The 18774-nt window shown below is 52.2% G+C and overlaps 1 protein-coding gene across 1 annotated transcript in view; it reads right to left on the minus strand.

Annotated features, from left to right (window-relative positions):
* Positions 1 to 1748: 1748 nt before the first annotated feature.
* The window catches only part of DOCK3 (dedicator of cytokinesis 3), a 377800-nt gene continuing 360774 nt past the window's right edge, over positions 1749 to 18774 (minus strand). The window contains exons 45-53 of the mRNA XM_065885910.1: positions 18437 to 18520; positions 18190 to 18306; positions 16374 to 16495; positions 14992 to 15130; positions 14334 to 14481; positions 8969 to 9087; positions 7694 to 7781; positions 3087 to 3169; positions 1749 to 2258 (exon numbers count right to left, since the gene is read on the minus strand). Coding sequence (XP_065741982.1) covers positions 1749 to 2258; positions 3087 to 3169; positions 7694 to 7781; positions 8969 to 9087; positions 14334 to 14481; positions 14992 to 15130; positions 16374 to 16495; positions 18190 to 18306; positions 18437 to 18520 — 1410 coding nt within the window. The remainder of the gene's footprint in view (positions 2259 to 3086; positions 3170 to 7693; positions 7782 to 8968; positions 9088 to 14333; positions 14482 to 14991; positions 15131 to 16373; positions 16496 to 18189; positions 18307 to 18436; positions 18521 to 18774) is intronic.

The raw sequence follows: 18774 nt of genomic DNA on the forward strand, positions 1-18774 counted from the left end.
ATATGCTCTCCTACCTAAGAAATCCAGAGCTAGTCCCTGTCACACTTGTGAACACCAGATGGTCCAGGCCTGCCAGGACTGACCCACTCTGCTTGGAGTCACCCTTGAAGTATCAGAAAGGACCCACAATGGTGATAAACACTCCCAGACGCCCTGAAGCTAATGCGGCCCCCCAATCTTTCCTCATAGGTTACTTGCTGGCATTCCTATTAAACAACTTGGCATTTGTTTACAAGTGAAAAATACCCTAACCATGGAGGTCAGATGGGCCAGCAGAAGAGGAACTAGGGGAGAACATACCTGCTCAACAAGGAGAAGGCAGCCGTGGGACCATCACAGTTGTGAATGCAAGCAAATAAATGTTTCGTAGACTTTTTAAAAGTAACTTAGAAGCACCCTGGTAAAATACTATTACCACCCCACCCTATTCCCCCAAATAATAAACCAAGAGGAAAATCGGTGCCCTGACCTGAAAGAGTTTCCTATAAAGACACCACTACCTTCTTGCCCAACAGACTGGGGAGGCTGGAGAAACTGCCCTCCTGCCCGCCCTGAACCCTGAGTGGTGGTCCTCACGGGCCTGGAGCTGAGGCCCTGCACTTGGCTACTGAGAGAGGATAATTCAACCTGTGTGGCTCTCTGCTTCTAAGAGGAGAATCCCTCCCACCTTTTTTACCCAGGAGCTTGCTGAGCCTGACCACAAGTCCTCAGGCCTTAGAAGCCTGGCTGGGCAGCCAACCCCACTGCTTGGAGGTAGTGCTGAAAATCCCTGATTCAGGAGCTGATGACAGGCACTCTGGCCACTTCTGAAAGCTTTGAGGATTTCCGGCCCCTGCCACACCCAGCCTCACTCCTGTATCAGCTTGTTTCTCAACACGTGGCTGCCCGGGCCCTAGGGAGGAAGGTGGCGAGGGTAGTCCCTCTGGCGCTACACCCCCACTCAAGCTCCAGAGGATAGGAGATAACCACTGCAGATCCATGCACCAAGGGGGCTCCTGCAGGGCACGGGGTGTATTAAGAGTGGAGAGGGGCAAAGGGTCAGAAATAAAAACGATGGAGGGAAAAATCCAAGGTAGAGTAGGAGGCAGGGCTGGCCCATGGAAGCCTGGCAGTATGCCCTGGGCATGCAGTTAGGCCAGGTCACATGCCTGAGCTGGCAGGTTGGCCTAGCCAGCCTCTCAGTTGCACACTCCTGGATGGAAGAGGGAGCAAGTGAGCAGACATTTGTGCAAAATGGCTTGTAGCCCCCTTGTCCACCGGTGACGTAGTCAATGTGGTCCTTGCAATCCCTGAATACAACCGTGAGCTCTTCTGTCCACACAGCAAAGGAAGAGGTCCCTAGTGCAATTTCCATTCTTCTGTGCATCTCTTTCCTGGAGGGAGGGCCTGGGCTCCTACCCCCCTGGGCCCTGCAAAGCAATCGATTCTGTCTGTGCAATATCTCCATATAGCTCCACATGGTCTGGAACTGCAGGAGGAAGAAAGCATCTACTCCACAAAGGAAAAAGGAAAACCCATAGAAATGGAATGTAGAAAATGAAATAAAAAGAGAAGCCACAACCCTTCATGCTGCTGTGGCCTCTGTACATGGCAACACACGAGTTCACGGCAGTAGAATGTAGACTCGGGGTGGTTCTCTCCTGAGTGCCAGGCCTCTCTGGCTCCCTGCGGGGGGACTTGCTTTTCAGACCTGGAGTGGTGGGGCAAGCTGCTCACTGAGGGTGGTGTCCTAGCTGCCTCCCTACCGCTCATTGTTCCCCTCGGCTGTGCTCCCAGGCCATGCGAGCCTGCTCTTCCTTGGTGCTCCCAGGAGGCAGCGAGGCCTTGCGATGCAGGCCCCGAGGCCTCTCGGCCTCCTCGCGCAGCAGCACACCCTCGTCATGCTCCAGGGCTGGCAGGCGGGGGTGGTAGGGCTTGGGTGGCAGCGCAGGTGGGTCCATGGGGTCCTGAGGGATGACACATCCCGGGGCTGAGTGGCTTCGGCACGGCTGGGCCTTGATGGAGTCCAGAACAGCGGACTCAGAGAGGCTGTAGTGGACGGGGAGGTAGGGTGGCTCAAGATCTTCGTCAGCATTCCAGGCCTGGCTCGGCACGGAGTCCATGGTGTCGGTTCGAGGAGGGGCCTCCGAGGAGTGCCCAAAGTTACTCTCGCTTAGGGAAGACACACCGCTGCTGGCACTGCCAGACAGCGTAGAGTTGCTGCCATCCAGGCCCGACTGGGGGCTTGTGGGGGAGGCTGGGATAGGGTGGAGAGGAGACTGCAAAAGAAAAGGTAAAAATGTTAGAATCCCTCTTTCCAAACAGGCTGGCTGGCCCACCATGGGAAGAGAAGACCAAGAGTCTGCTTATTAATGAACTTTAAAATAATCCTCATCAACAGCATGTTTCTTGTTTCATCATCAGTCACACCCTAGCTCTTCCCTGCCCCCAAGCCAGTGGAGCCCCAGAATCACCTGCATTTCTGTGGCTAAAAAGTGGCCCTGTCTTGGCTGCAGGGCAGTTGTGCCCCCTGAAGCCATGTCCCAGGCTGCTGGCTGTGGCTCTGGGGTACAGACAGAAGGGCTGGGTCATCAGGCCAGTTGGCGAGGGTAGAAAGAACCCTAGTGGGCCAAGGGCCAGATGAGTGCACTCTGCTGCTAAAATCTGTGACAGTCTTTTCCAATTTGCAGAAAAGTTAATGAGTTTTTCGTAAAGGTCTGGTATCTGATGCTTCTTGCTTTGAGTGGACTCCAGTTTAAAGTGTTCTAGGATCCACCACAGGAATGTTTCTTTATGTCTTGAACTGTGGTGTGTTGATAAGTTGGGTGTTGGCAGGGAACCCCCTGGCTTCTCACTGCTCGTTGCTCACATACTCTGGGTACCATGTGTTGCCGTCTCCAGGACCCTCTGACTTCCCTACCCCCATCACATTTGTTGCAGGACACATCGGTCATCTGCATCCCAAGTGTGGCTCCGGCCACCCCCAGCTTCAGCCAGGCTGGGATCTCAGGGACAGGAGCAGGAGAGGTAGACCTCAGGTGTCCCAGGGGTGATTCTAGCAGCTGAGATGGCTCCTCTCAGCTGGGGCTGTCACCTTAGTGCATTACCTTGCGCAGGGTCCGGGCTGGGAGGGCCGGGGGGGTGTCACCCAGGGGGTGGTGGAAGGCGTCAAAGTGTAGGGAGTAATGACCTGCAAAGGAAACAGAACCAGAGCCTCAGCTGGGCCCTTCTTGCGCTGCACGTCAGCATATTTTGCAGGGCCAACTGGACAGATGTGAGTCTCCGGCAACCCCTCAGCATTGAAGGCCACAGGAAAACCTCTCTTTTCACTGAAGTTCTCCAAAACACAAGCTGCTGGAGTAAAGACACCCATGCCACACAGGAGGTCAAGAAGGTCGAGTGCATCAGAGCCCATGGAACAACAGACTGCAGACAGTGGCAGCTCTCAGCCTGCTGCTTGGCAACGACAGGCTGGTGAGTATCGTGCTTGGCATGGTCAGTTCTGATGTCTTCAGCCTCCACGGTTGGAAAGGCCTCACTGAGCTCACCTGCTGTGCTTGGAAACCTCACTGACCCCAAAGCCCAGCAGGATCCTTCCTGCGGTGGAGATGTTTTTTCCTTGGCTGAGTCGGCTCATCTTCTCAGCCTGGAGGGCTGTTGCCCTTGCCCGTGAGTAGAATCTGAGACTGGGGACTATCTGGGGGACCCGCTGGAAGTCTTCTTACCATGCAGCAGGCTTCGGGGAGGCACTGGGGGGGCCAGGATGCACCCCGTGTGGGCAGACAGGAAGGGCTGGGCCTCTCGGGCTCCGCTATCCAGGCTCCAGCTGCTGGGGGCTGCTGGCACCGCTGAAGGGTGAAAACAGATGGCATGAAGGGAGGTTACTTCTTGAGCCACCCTCTGAGAGAAGCCTGTTCTACAGCCTATGGCTTCTGCAGGTGCATACTATGTACTCAGCACACGTGGGAGTGGCACGCCAGCTCCTAAGACACAAAACACTGGCCAAGCAAGACACTGTGGCCCACAGGGGACCGTGGTCAGGACAGAAGCCACTTAAGAGGATAGCAACAGAGTGAACTGATGTCCGAAGAGTACTCAGGATACGGTAAGCGGAGAGAAAGTGCAGCAAGGAGTGAGCGTCTGCAGCCTCCAGGACTTGCCAGGAGGAGAAGAGAGAACAGAAGAGGTGAGAAGAGGAGAGTCAAACAGGCTGATGGGACTGCAAAAAAAGAGAGAGAGAGAGAGAGAGAGTGCGAGCGCACACCTATGGAGAGTCTTACCAAGGTCAGGATTCAGGGATCTCCCATAGCCAATGGGAAAAGCAGGGAGCAGGATGGACGGGCAGCAGAGACTGCCTCCGTCCACAGCTGGTGCACGGCCAGGGACTGGGTCCTGCCCCCAAGCTGGCCCCACAAAGAGCCTGTGGTAAGTACAAGCTTTGCCCATCCCTGTTGCTTCTGTGCCCACTGGCTGGGCTTGGGAGGCACAGGGGTTTTCTAGGTAAGGACTGGTATTCACTGTGCCTGCTGGAGGAGAGTCTAAAGCCCGTGAGTCATGGCCCAGGTCCAGCAGGGACCACTGCTTCCAGAGAGGAGGGAGGGCTGTGGAGCCCATGGGTGCTTTGTGGCATGTAGAGAGGCCCAGTTCCTGGCACCCACATGCTATGGATGCAGGGTAGAGTGGGCCCTGGACAAAGGGAAAACACAGGGTGTCCACCTATGGTAAGGAAGAAGTCCAGTGCCAGAATACTGGCCCGTCAGCCACAGCTGGGGTGAGTGACTTTGTAGGAGGGGAGAGGAGAGAAGGAATGGCTGGACCTTGGGGTCCGAGGAGCAGGAAGGGGGCATGTGAATGCTACTGGCCAACTCCTCCTGGAGAACAAATAACACTGACAAGAAATATGCCCTTTCTCTGACAAAGCCAGACAGGCACCAATTCCCTTTTGCGCTCTCCTAGAGAGAGAAGCGGCCTACCCACTGGCTTTGTTCTGAGGCAGTCATAGCTAAAGTGAGCCTGACAAGGCTGGGGTCTGGGTTCTTCCCACTCCAGGTCCTGAGTGGGGAATGCCAGGGCCTAATGGGACCTGAGAGGCTCTGGGAGGGAAGGAGCTAGAGCTTAGCCGTTGAGGAGGATGTGGCCAGGAGGGGTTGGGCCCCGTGTGGTCCAGGGATAAGGTGATGGGTGATGTCCACCCTAGTCCTCCTCACTGGTCAAGAACTGCTGTGGGCTTGCAGCAGAACACAGGGTAGAACTCAATGACCTCAACAGCTTCAGCTCTGAGGAGCATGGCTCAGTCTCATGGGATGGCTGACGGCTGGTGGCAGAAGGGAGGGCGTGGCAGTGATTGGGTAGACAGACACTCAACTGTCCACTGAAGGGAGGAAAGGATTCTGACTCTGGTGAACACCAGGTGGATTCCACCAGAAGGCCTCCTCACAGAGCCTGAGCCACCCTAAGAACTGAACAGGCCTATTCTCATGTAGGCTTTCCTCAAGATGCAGCATGAGCTTCCTGGTCCTCAGCACTAAGCCTGCCTCTCCCGAAAAGGAGAAGTTCCATCTCCATAAAAAGCCACCAAACCTCACTGAATAAGAAGCTTGGAGGTGGGTCTGGGCAGCTTCCCCAAAGGGGCTCTGACAGCCCAAGATCTCATGGGCACATCTCGACCCCGGAAGAACTGTGGGACTGCAAAAGTTTACCCACAAGGGCCCAAAGGATCTTGCAGGTAGGAATGCTATGAGGGAAGAAAGCTGGCAAGGCTGCAATGGTGTACAAAGGGTACCTGCCTGAGCCCCTCTGTGTGAACCAGAAATCATCAAGCTCACCCTGTAGCCTGCTGTTGGTGACCACTGAGACCAGTGAACTCGTGCCATACAGCACAAGTGCGTTGGGGTTAGTGGAAAATCTAAGATGCACAGACCTATCCTAGGAGAAGAGGGGCAATCCCCACTGTGTCCTGGTCATTTCTCTCTCTCTCTGTTATGGGCCACCACTGGCCTGAGGTCCCCTGTGCACAGCCCACAGCCTCGAGGGCAGGCTTGCTTGGTCTGGGAGTCACTGCCTGGCAAAGAGAGACACATGTAAGTGAGAAGTGGAATTCTCATGGGACTCAAGATCCTGATGACAAGAGAATGGTGACAAGTATGCACAGTTCCTGCCCTGGAGGATCCAGGTAGAGACTTAGGGAGTTATTACTCTGGCCTGTGTGTTCCCCCTAGGCAAATGTCTAGTTTGCTACACACTGAGCACTGGCTTTGTGGCTTAAATGGGCTTGCTCTGGGCTCAGCCTTTGTTCTGAGACAACCCTCTTTCCTTCCCACACCTGGGAGGTGGGCATATCCAGCTTCTTGCTGCAGCTTGGTCTGAAGCCTGAAGCTCTTCTGGGTCCAGTTGGCGTTAAGGTCCTGGTCTGGCCACCAGCACCCAATTGAGCTCTGAGCCCATCTGTGCTTTTGGCTAGATCTGTGATTGCTCCACAACTCAGGTAAAGAGAAGCCACTGTGGATTCTGGCCCTCAAGGCCAAAAGGGCACTCTGTTTTGGGGCACAGGTGCAGGGGTCCAGGTAAGCCGCATGTTTTAGGGATGTGCAACCTTGAGGCTAGGAAGGCATCTTCAGCCAGAATCTCCATGCCCTTTGTGGTTGAGTACCCGGTGCCGATGCCTACCAGGCACTGAGGTCACGGACCCCATGTGTGGTCTCCTTAAAGAGGACAGAGAGGCATATCCTCCATGATGAGCAAGGGAGGAACAATGACAGTGAGAACAGCAGACAGTACTTGGTGAAGAGGTGCAATGATGACATGACAACAGCTTTGGAGGGACATGTTCTGATGGGACAGCAGGTTGTATTGCTGGGGACTAAGTGTGCCCTAAACTCCAACAGATGGAGGAGAGGGGAGGGGAACCTACAGGGAGTGGGCTGACATGGGCCGGTTCTGTGTGGCAGGTAGGCTTAGCATAGTCCCCACACAGGTACTGTTCTATGTTAAATGAACTCAGGTCTCCATGTTTGGGCCAGGGTCATATGGGTCCAAGTCTGGTTCTTCCTTCAGCTTGCTAGAGCAGAACATAGGGTAAAACTCCACTATCTATAAACAGCCTCTGTTCTAAGTATTGCCTAGTCTCATGGTATAGTTGTTGGACTTGCAATGTGTAAAAAATGGACTCACAGCAGCTGCAGGCCAGAGTGGCTATAGGAGGAACTGAAGTCCCTTGGACAGGACTGTCTCTGGGAAACTCACTTTGCCATGGCCTGTCCTTCCCATTATTCTTGGGTGCATGCTTGGCCACAGGCCTGTTCTGAGCAACAAGGAGAGGTCCCCATGGGCCCAAGTTGAGAGGGACCAAAGGGGCCACAGGGCCTGCTGAATTCTGGGGCTGGTCGGGAGGAGCCCCGGGGAGTGGCTGCCCACCATTTGCATACGGCAGCCCAAGTTTTCATAAAGGTGGGCTCAGGGCAGGTGGCAGCTGGGGCTTCTCAGAGGGTGGGCCCTGGGGAGGGAGAGATACAAACAAACAGGATCCAAACCTTAGCATCAAGCCAGACGTGGGTTAAATAGTGAACACAGGAACTGGTCAGGACTCTGGACAGATAGACTGGCCTGGGCGTTACAGTGTGGCTCAGCCTTGGCCAGCTGGTGCTCAGGGACAAGAGTCAGACGCTCAGGATGGGGATAAACATGGGAGGAGGCCACCTGGGAAAGGGAATTATACCTTTTTCAGCCACAGACAGATTGGGATCACTGCAGGGTTTGCAGGCTCCAACCACTTGCTGGAACAGGGCCCGCTGGAAGTTTGGCAGCTGAGGGAAGGAGAAAAACATCAAAGAGTGAAAACAACCAGTTACACCTTGGGGGCAGTGTTGTGGGCCACGGGAGCCAGGATATTCCAGGATCAGATGGAAAAATCAAAGCAGTGGTACAGCTCATGCTTGAGATGTGTTGAGAACATCAGGCCAGCTGGAAAACTATCCACGCTATCTGGCTCTGAGTCCTGCCATGTGCAGTGTTTGAGGGTCCACCCTCCAGTGTCTCCCTGGGCTCCAGGTTGTCCTGTACCTGGCCAAGAAAAAGGACACAGGCACCCGAGGGTATCTAACTGTATCCTTCTGTCCTGCCAAGGAGACCCACTGGTAGAAAGGATTTAGGGACCCCTTTCACCCCTGAGCACTGGCAGGTTTAGTCTCCTGGAGATGCCCCACATGCACAGGCCCATGTGAGCACTGAGGGTAGGGAAAGGGAAGCACTCAAGCCCAAAGTCACAGACAGGACCTACTGTTCTGATGGGCAGCTGCCAGGCAGACCTGCTCCTTCCACCTGGCAGGGCTGACCAGGCACAGGGAGGTACTGCTGGGGAAGTCCTGGCACTCTGGGACTAGGTAACAGTTGTTTGGAGGTGACTTTCATGGACCCTGACAGAAGGGCAGGGAAGACTGGATAGGAGGGGAAGGAGCTAATCCCTGCAGCTTCTTGTTCAAGGGCCCCATATAGGATATTTGGAGAGCTGTGCAAATGGTGTGGAGAGTAGTCCCAGCGGGTAGAGAGGGGCTTTCAGGTGGATGGATGGATGGATGGATGGATGAAAGAGGCAGAGTTTGCCCCAGTGAGGATGTCCTTCACACACACAGGGAAGAAGGCCATTTTCTAGACCCACATCCACCACTGCCTTCTTGGGACAGAAAATAACCAATTTTCTCTGCCAAACTGTTTATAGATGAGGAGTCCAGGAGGCTGGCCAGAAGGATAGAGAGCCACACAAACAATGGTGGTTCCAACCCTGCCACCACTCTACCCACAGCTGTACTCCATCTGGACTGCTGGTCCTCACATTCGCTGCAGTTCCCATCTAGGAGCCCAACAGCCTTCTGAGGGTCTTATGGCAGAATGAGGGAGGCACGAAGGACAGTGCAGAAAGCCTAGCAAGTGCAACGAGGGAAGCCCAGGCCAACACACTTGCAGCAAAGGGCAGACAGTAGGCTGGCTCCATTACCTGTCCGTTCTCCAGGATGGCTGCTGGATACATGGCACTGCTTGGGCGATCCCGGTGTGTGGGCAGCAGCAACATCATTTCCCGGGCATGGCGGTACTTATCTGGCAGAGAGGGAGAGCCTGTAACCAAGTGAGAACAATCACGCACAGATGACAAGCCACAGATGGAGGGCCCAGAGGGCAGGCATCCTTGGGGCCAAGGAACCAGGGTGGGTATCCCCTTGCAGTTGAGGTGAGGATGAACTCAGCAAGCACAGGAGGAATGAAGCAGAGCCTGGTGGTTAGATGGTGGCGGGGGCTGCACCTGGCATCCCAGCCAAGGCACACATACTACAGCCTGGGGCAATGCAGACTCCCGACAGCGCCCTCACCATGCTCAGAGGCAGATCATGAGGAGAGCTGGGGACTGGAGCTGGGGCCCTAGAGGCCCTCTGCATCCAGCACTCTTGGGAGATGGGTGTGGCCTGGATGCTGAGCTCTCTCAGGGGGCCCAGGAATGGGCCCAGGCCAGCTTGCAATGGAGCCATCACACAGAAACAGACACACTCAGATAACACAGCAGCACAGTTCTTACTTGACACACTGTTTCTACACACTTACCTTCTCCAGACACCACTGGCCCTGTTCCCAGATGGCTCCCTGCCACCTTTTCCCAGATTCCAAGCCTCCAGTGCCTGGCCTCTGCCTTCCTGGCCATCCTACTGCAGACCCAGCCAGACTGGCTGGGGGCCCAGGGCCCTGCACACAGGGGGCTCTCCAGGGTTTCTAAGACTTGCCTTTCAGTGAACTCGGGAGTCATGGAGCTAGTCTGGGACTTGTGGGTCTTTAACCCAGGCTCTTGAGTTGACTTGGTTCATGCCCTTCTCTTGTGAGACCTCCTCTGGCCTGAGGGGCTGTTATGGAGACCAGATGTGGTGTGGCTTAGTCCCCATTGATGCAGGCCACAGCTATGGGCCCAGGAACCTATCAACCAATCGTCCTCAAGGGGACCTTCCACAGAAGTAGTGAGAATAAACTTGCAGGCTTCCCTTGGGAAGATATAATTTAGAAGGCCCTCCAAACGTGTATCACTCATTGTGCCAAACACCAGCACGCCCGTGTCAAACTAGTGGGAGGGTCACCTGGATCCCAGTGCCCCCTACTTGCCCACTGGCAGCTCGGCAGCCTCTGGCTGATTCAAGTGGTTGAAACCCCTCTCTGTGGTGTTTTCTTAGTGAGGCTCCATCTGAGAGGTGAACCTGCAGCTCAGGAGGCGGTGTGTCCTGAAAACCAGGGTCTCTGAACCTTCCTGTGAGTGTGCCGTCCAAGCACTGTCAGGGTACAACTAAAAAAGGTCTTCTGCAGCCAGGCGTTCTTGAGATATGCCTCTTGTACTCATTTTAGTCCAAGGAGATGAGGCTTAAATATGTTGAAGAAGTCAGTATATTAAAAACAAGTAAGGCAATTATTATTTAAGTAAACTTCTTCCACAGCTGGTCTGAGCGATACTGTTTATAGGACCTCAGGGCTGGCTCTAAGACCTAGTTTTAAAAATATCCTTCACTGATAAGGGAATGAGTAAAGTATGCTTTTTTAAAAAACTAGGCCTGAATTGCTACTATTTGGTGATTTTTTCACTTACATCAATATTTTCTTTTAGAACTTATGCTCTGAGGCAACCTCAAAAAGACGGCTGTGTAAAGAAAAAAGGAAAAGGGCTCCTAATCCCACTGGTTTCTATAGTGCCTTTCCAGCAAGAAACTCTGAATGCTCCCTGGGTCCTGCTGGCCACATCTCTGGACAGGGGTACCCCCAGCTTGGTGTGCACAGAGACATAGCCCCTTTATACCAACTCAGTTACATCAAACTCATATCTAATACCCATCCCGCACCAGGCATGTGGTTGGAACATGGTGTACCGCCTTGCTCAGCTTGGCCATGGTCCCTCACCTCACGGAGCTCACAGTCTGGCTCACCAGGCCAACCCCAGATCTGCACACTCAATATCCTGATACATGTTGCAGGGCTAGGATGGAGGGACAGCAGCCTGCAGGCCCCAGGGGCTATGCTGAGGATTTGTATCCATGTTATGGAGGCCTCTCTGGTGCGAAAACAAAAGAGTGCTCTGTGCTACCACTAGATTTTCTAACTCTTTCATCTTACTTCCTGCCCACTGTTGTCTTCCCTGGGCAGCCAATACCATTGTAGGAGAGAGTGATGGCTACTTTTCATGAAAACATTTAAACACCACAAGGGCTTTTGTGTCACAGGACTTTTGAACTACTTCAGTTGTAGTCTGGTAAACCCCAGGGGGGCTAAGTCCCAGCATGACTGAGTTATTCAAGGAGGATCAATCAAAATCTCCATGTTTCCTAGCCCCACTCAGCCTTTTGACCACCAGGGGGCGCTGCCGACGTACAAGAGTTTAGACTATGCCTTGCAGGCCATTCAACTTGAAGGTTTCCAAAGCAACAAGAACCACAGCAGAGTGTCAATGGGCAAGGCAAGGAAGGCTATTGGTGACATGACCACTCCTGGGAGTGGGGAAAGTGACTCCAATGCAAAGGACTCTCCAGAACACTCTCCAGTGTGGACCCCAGAGTGGGCCATTCTGTTTCTTCGGTGACCCCAGTGCATCTACTACTTCACCTCCCACATTTATCTAAAAATATCAGTCTTCCTGTATGACACCAGGTCACAGTCTGTATCTTCTCTCACATGTGGGCCTGACACATGCCGGGCCCATGGTTTTCTCCAGATGGGCCTACACATGGATTGCATGGATGTTGTAGCCTAGAAGTGACTTCCTGCTCTTTCTTAATAGCCTCTGCTCTTATCACGATTCCCCGCTTTGGGCCCAGTTCTATTTAACCATTTTGTTCACTTTTATACTTCATATCTACTCCAGAAAAGGAGGGAGCTCCTATCAGCCTTTCACTATATGATATTCTAGAGTTTGACCATCATGATAGCTTACCTCCAGAGATGGTGACCATCAATGCCTTCCCTCCCAAAACGCACATGCCACTCCTCACATCATGAGGTGCAGTCTTATTCCACACCCTGGTATTTGGGTTGGCCTTAGTGACTTGATTAACCAACAGAATGTGGCAAAAGGGATGTTCTGGGACTTCCAAGGCTGGGTAATAAGAAGTCTTGCAGCTTTTGCCTGGGTGTCTTGGAATGCTTGCTCTGGGGAAAATCGGTTGCATGCTGTGAGAAGCTCAAGCTACAGAGAGAGGTCATACGTAGGAACTCAGGTTGACAGCCCCAGCTGAGCTCCCGGCTGACAGGTACTATCACCTGCCAGCCACGTGAGCGAGCCATCTTGGATGTCCAGCCTAGTTGAGTCTTGAGATGATTCCAGCCCCCAGTGACATCTGACTGCAAGCTCATGAGAGACTGCAAACTGAGAATTGCTCAGTGAGCCCTGTTAACCCACAGAATCACGCAAGATGATAATAAATTGTGGTTTTAAGCTGCTAAGTTTTGGTGGGTGGTTTATTATGCAGCAATTGATAACCAAGCCATTTGAAATAAAAAGGGATCACTTCCAAACAGAGAGAACATAACTTCTCTCTATTCAACTCTGAGGGTGTAAGAGCAACGCAGACTTCTTACTGAGCACTCGTAAAAGCTTGAGCTGGAAGGACAAACGTGGTACCAGAAAGACTGTGAGGTCCCTGATGGCATCTTTGTCCTCTTCAGGGCACCGAGTACGAGGCACTGCCTAGGGGAAGTGTCTGAGCAATGTCAGAGTGAAGTGAGTTAAAATGTCCATCCTTTGCTGCCTCTGTTTTTATCAATAATCATGGTTCAGAGATCTGACTTCAGCAAGAATACCCAGCTACAGACTTAGATATGGCTGAGTATATCTTAGAGAGTGTTCAGGTTAGGAAAAAACCCACACAACAGATTAGATTACAAAATCTGTTTCTGCAGCTCTATTCAAGAGCATTACCTTAAGACACTGCAAATGCTAACCTCCACTACAGAAGTCATGGCTGACTTATCAGGGTTTCCTTCCTTTTTATTCCCCAAACCATCTTCTGACGTACCTTCTTCATAGCACAAATCACTGTTGCTTCTCTATGTTTGCAGCCCTCACATACTGACAAATCTTCAACATGCACCCATTTGTTGGATCATTTTTCTTCTTTAACACTAGAAATACCTGCTTCCAAATGCTGGCTCCCCTTTTTTGAGTACCTTGGTCCATGTTAGGGAGGCAATTATGGAAGTGGAATGGGCATCAGACTGATGGCTGGCAAGTGTAAAGACTCAAACTCCAAAATCAACTTGGCCACAAACTGGTTGGATGGCCTTAAGCCCCTCTCACTGGACCTGTTTCCTCCACAGGGAATGAGGGGTTGGGCTGGATGCTTCAGGTGAAAGTCTGTAACTGTGCCTGTTGCAGCCTTACCCCCCTTCTGCTGTCTGCTGAGGCTTTTCCCAGTTGGCCACTGCATCTCTCTCTCCATCACTGCTACTGTGGGCCTTTCAGGTTTGTGTGCTATGAAAGAAAAGTTTTTTTTTTTTCCCTCAACGACCCTCTATGTCATACATTTGTGCTATTTCTGTTTATCTTCATAATAATGAGAAGAACAAAGAGACTCCACCCCTCTGAAGCCTGGAAGCAACAGCCAGTGACTAGCTGGTAAGCTCACCACTCTCTTCTGCTACTATTCTGCACAGCCAACCCTGGGAAGTGCTAGATTTTAGTCACCATAGCTAATTTCCATTCCACTGTGAATGCTTCTATCTAAAAGGACAGAGAATCAAATTTTACTGCAGGAACTAGAATCAGAATGTGAAAAAGATGCTGGCTCAGAACAATATTTATTCAACTGAACAAGAAATCAAGCAATAATTGGCAAAGTTAATAGCTTTTTACAGAGACATCTCTCCTGATTAAGACTTTCCCAACTGAACAAAGATTTTTTGGCTGTTGTTACCATTTATAATAATATTTTCCAGGGTTAATTTTAGTCTTCAAATTTAATTTTCATACTTTTTCATCATGTTTGATTATTCAAGACAAAACTCACTTTTGCCTTAACTTTGAGCTTTATTCTTGCAAACACTTCAATGGAAAAGAACTGAGCTTTCCCCTAGGCTGTGTGTCCTCTTACTGAGGTGGAGATGTGATGGCTAGCTACCTTGGTGGCAGCATAGCTGCAACCACTGCTCCGAGCAGGGTCTGAAGCCAGCCATAGAAAAAGATTTGGAGGTAGGACCCCTCGAGTCCTTGGTACTAAAAGCGCAGGTGAGCATTCTCTAAGTCACAGGGCCGCTTTCAAACACATAGCCACAGATGAGAGGAGGACAAGTGGGGCCCATGAGGCTCTCTCCTCTCCCTTCTGCAAGCAGCGCCCTGCCATCCTTACCTCGGGCACTGGAAGGGGCAGAGGTAATCATCTGGGATGGTGCTGAGTGAGTGGAACTCAGGCTGGAGGAAGAAGGGCTTGCCTGGGACGAGGACAGAACAGAGACGTTGGTGACTGAGCCCTGGTACCTGGGGTTGGGATACGCGAGCTGCAAAGGGAGAAAAATTAGCAGGATAGAGGTCTGAATGGCCAGGATTGTAGACTGGCCCAGAGTTGGCTTCTTCATGCCATGAGGTGCCCAGACCCAGTGTCTGATACTGTACCCTTGCCCTGATGGAGGCCCGGCTGATGGCCAGCACTAAGGGTCACCTATAACCCCAAAGGAGCAGGGCTGCTGGGTAGACTCTAGTGATGGTGCCCATGGAGGAAGCAGGACTTAGCCATCAGGAATGCCAGGAAGGAAGGCAATCTGTCAGAGGAGCTTTCCCATGGGATCTCTAAGAGTAGCCAGGACTGAAGCTAGATTTCCTTCTTGGGAAAGAAGGCCTGGGAAGTGCAACATGGGATGGTGTGGAGGGAAGGCAGTTTTGCTATAGCTCTGGGTGTTCTGAATTCAGGAACAAGAGAACTAGGCAGGGATGCCAGTCCTCAGGCCAGCAGAGAGGTGAATCCTCTAGGTATGGTGCCCTGGCCCATTCTCCTTGGACAGTTCTTGTACCTGCATGTGATGGTACAGGTCCTCAGGAGCCTCGCCCATGGAGCTGTCACCCAACATCACCACGTTTCCAGCTTCGCTAGATGTGTGTGAGGAGAGAGAGGATGATGAATGGCGGCCGGTCCCCATCAAGTTCATGGGGCTGTGAACAAGAGTGGGAGATAGGGAGGAGTCAGGTCTGGAGCTGAGACACTTTGCTAGGTGGTGAGGGGGAGAGTCATGGGTGTGTATAAAACAGCCATCCCCACGCCTTAGCCATCACTGGTTTGGATGGTTCCATAGCCAATGCTCATACCCATCTGAGGCCTGCAGCAGTCCTGAACCCCACCAGAGGCCCCTAGTCTGGGAGGGCCAACGGTAGCTTGGCATAGCCTTGACCTAGAGTTAAATGGTTTATGGCCACTCAGTCTGATGACATCACCAGTGTCACAGGAGGAATGAGAGATATGCTGAATCAGGTCAAGGATCCCAGGTCCTCCCTGCTATGGGGTGTTTACCTGAGCCAGTACCTACACCCGGATGGGACCTGCTCCTAGGTCAGGGTATCTTCCTGGTTTGGGGAAGCTATCGAAATAATTGGCTGTGAACCATCTGCTGGCCTCCTTCCATCTCTGTGGCCACAGGCTTGCCAACAGTTCTCTTCTATCAGTTCTAGGCAGCCCCCCATTCATTCATTCCTTCTTATTTGCTGAGTACCCTCTGTGCTGACTTGCTGCTCACATTGGAAAACAAAGCCAAGTGAGGGCTCCTCTCCAGGGTCATCCCCTGGCCTGGGCTTCCTGCCCTGGAGACTTGAAGTCTCCCCAGTGGAGCCCCGGTGACCAGGACTCCTGAGTGCAGAGCAGGGACGCCTTGATGTTCACATCACCATGTTGTCTTCTTCCTTAAAACCAACTGGTGATCCTCATTCACCCTGGGATCAAGTCCAAAGGCCTGAATGAACCGAGCCCGTCCAGAGCTGGTCCTGGCCCTCTTCCATGCCCTGGAATCCTGCATTCCAGCCACTTGGCTCTCTCTGTAGTGCTGAGCAGACTGGCTTGCTCATATCTTGAGGTGTCTGCACATGTTAGTGAGTTTGCCCGGATCTTGCTCCATCACCTTCCTAACACCAACTCTTTTCTGCCCAGCAAACTTCTACTTACCCTTCAAAACTTACCCCAAATGCCCCCTCCTCCGTGTTCCCACAATACCATGTATACTCCTCTGTCACCCAGGATTACTGGATGCAGAGTGTAGATCCTGTAGCAGGAGCTGTGTGTTTGCTGTGCACATGGGTAAGAGGGCACGTGCGTACACACAAGCACTATTTTGGACTTCCTTGCTCTGATCTTTGACATTCAGACTTACCTTTGTGGAGGGGACCCTCCTCAGCCCTAAAGCCATACCTGTGCCGGTGGGTCATCTTGATGTTCTCTGGGCTCATGGGGCTATGGGATGCTAGGACATTTCCCCGTGGGGTGCTGGTGCCTGAACATGCAGGACTTAGCTTGTCCAAACCTGGAAACTCCTGTTGAGAAACGAATGCCCCTTCATAATAAATAATTAAGAATAAAAAAGTAATTAAGAGGTGAGAGGGAAAAGCAGGCTGGTGGCAGGAATGTAAATGAAAAAAAAATCATATACTGTTGGCTGAACCTGAACTACGACTGGCTTCTTTTGGGCAGTGACCCCTTCACGACCAAAGCACCCTCCTAACCACACCACAGCCTGGGGAAGAGGCTGTGAGGCCTAGGTCAACCCACTAAGAGCACATCTGGAGTAGGCTGAGGTTAGTCTGAGTTCACAAGAGTGTGTTAACAGGCATTTATCACTATAGAAAAAGTAGAACAAGAGCTGGGAAACAGAAGAGGAAGAACTGATTATCATCTGTCAGACAGTGGACACCTCTTACATAAGAACTGGAGTTGGGTTTTATTGGATTGCTAAATGGCCCAGCTCTCAGTGACCTGGGTTAAGTTGTCTGTGACACAGTCTATGGGGAGACAGGACACAAAATCCTGATGCAAGTAATTAGAAAACAGTACAGTTCTATTTTTGCATAATTAAGTATGTAGACATCTTGGCAGAAACTTTTGATCCCAAATCCTCCTGGGTGACAGCACATTGGTTTGAGTCCCTATTTGTGACTCTGAGGAAACAAAGCACAACTGTCCAGGTTTCCTGAAGTCCTTCACAGTCTGTGGGCCTTAGGTGCACTGGGGATGTTTCTGAGCTTGCCCTGAAGAAGCAGGAGGTTTTCCACTCCCTTCTTCCAAAGCAAGCAGAAGGCTGAAATGTGCTTCTGCAGCTGGAGAGGACACCTCCATGTATGCCCTGGAGACCCTGAGGTATGTGGGTGAGCATTTTGTGCCTTCTCCTGCAGTGACCTGACAGCCTGCATGCTAGAGAGCTCCCCCAGTGGCCAGGCTCTAGCTTGTCTGGGTCACCTGCTGTGATGGGGAAGTTCACACACAGAGAGACCAGAAGTTTGTGCTCAATACCACCTGAAGCCTACTCTCAGCCAGACAGCATTCCCTGTAAGACCCCTGGAGGGAAACTAGCCCCGGAATACAGGCCCTGCTTCTGCGCATCAGTCCTTGGGTCAAGCCCTGCCATGGAGACCTAGGAGGCAGGTCAGAGTCAGGGAGATTTTCTGGGGCCTGGGCCAGCCCCAGAACCTGCCTGACCCTTCTAAGAGAGGCCAGTACAAAAGTACTGCCCAGCCTAGGCTTTCTCAGATGTGAGCCTGGGTCATCAGACATGATGGAGGAAGAGGGAGGGAAGGGAGGCAGGGGGTTAAAGAGGAAGGGAAAGAGAGGGGAAAGAGGGAGAGGGAGGAGAGAAGACTGGCTCAGGCTATGCCTTACCTCTGTAGGTTCTTGGGATGAAAAATATCTCCAAAGAGATCCCTGCATGTGGGCCGTAAACTTTTCCTCCTCATATGAAAACCTCTCTTCACCAGCACAGTGCATTCGAGGACATTCTCTGTCCTTGAATATGACTCCTTCTTAGGGAGGAAGTGAATAAGAGGATACTGGGTGTCCTTCCCCTGGCTAGAGCACCCACCTCTGCCTCCTGCTATCCTGGGGTGGGAACAGCTTTTCCTTCACGTTCGCCTCTCCAGCCCCTCTTCCCACCCCACTTCCTTTGGCTTGCTGCACAGGTCTGGAGGAAGTGACACCTGGTGATACTGCAGCAGGAACAGGACAGGGATCAGCTTACGTGGTAGAGACTGGCCCGCATCATCTGGAACTGATCAATCAGCTTCTTATGCAGAGGGCGCATTTCTGGGTGCACGAACTTCTCATGAACTGCCAGCCCGACTCCAAGAACATGAACCTATTAGGGTGATAGACAACACTACTCCGTTAGCCAAGGAGCAGACCTTGGGTGCTGCAGCTATCCAGCTATCGTGTGGTGCCTAGCCTTTCCCTCCTAGACACTGGCCTCCAACCCTGGCAAGACATACCTGCTCTTGCATGAGTTCCTTGAGCTGAGTGATCTTCTCAGCATCTCCTGGGTGCTTGGTGATGTAATCTTTATCAAAGAAGGCCTGTGAAAGAAAAGGCCAAGTCAGGAAGACTCTTCCCAGGGCTACTACTAAGAGTCTGAAGGTGCCACCTGAAAGGTAGCCGGTCTGCCTCCTAGCAGGTACACACACCAACGTACCTCTAGCTTGGCCTGCTTGAACCTCCAGCAATCACAGATGTGTTTTTTTGTGTCTTAAGAAGGACCAAAGGTGACCAAGTAATCTAAGCCTGAATGCTGGTCTCAGCCCCTCATGGAGCCTTGCTGGCTTGGGTAGGG

Source organism: Phocoena phocoena, chromosome 10 (assembly GCF_963924675.1).
Source record: "Phocoena phocoena chromosome 10, mPhoPho1.1, whole genome shotgun sequence".
Classification (NCBI taxonomy): domain Eukaryota; kingdom Metazoa; phylum Chordata; class Mammalia; order Artiodactyla; family Phocoenidae; genus Phocoena; species Phocoena phocoena.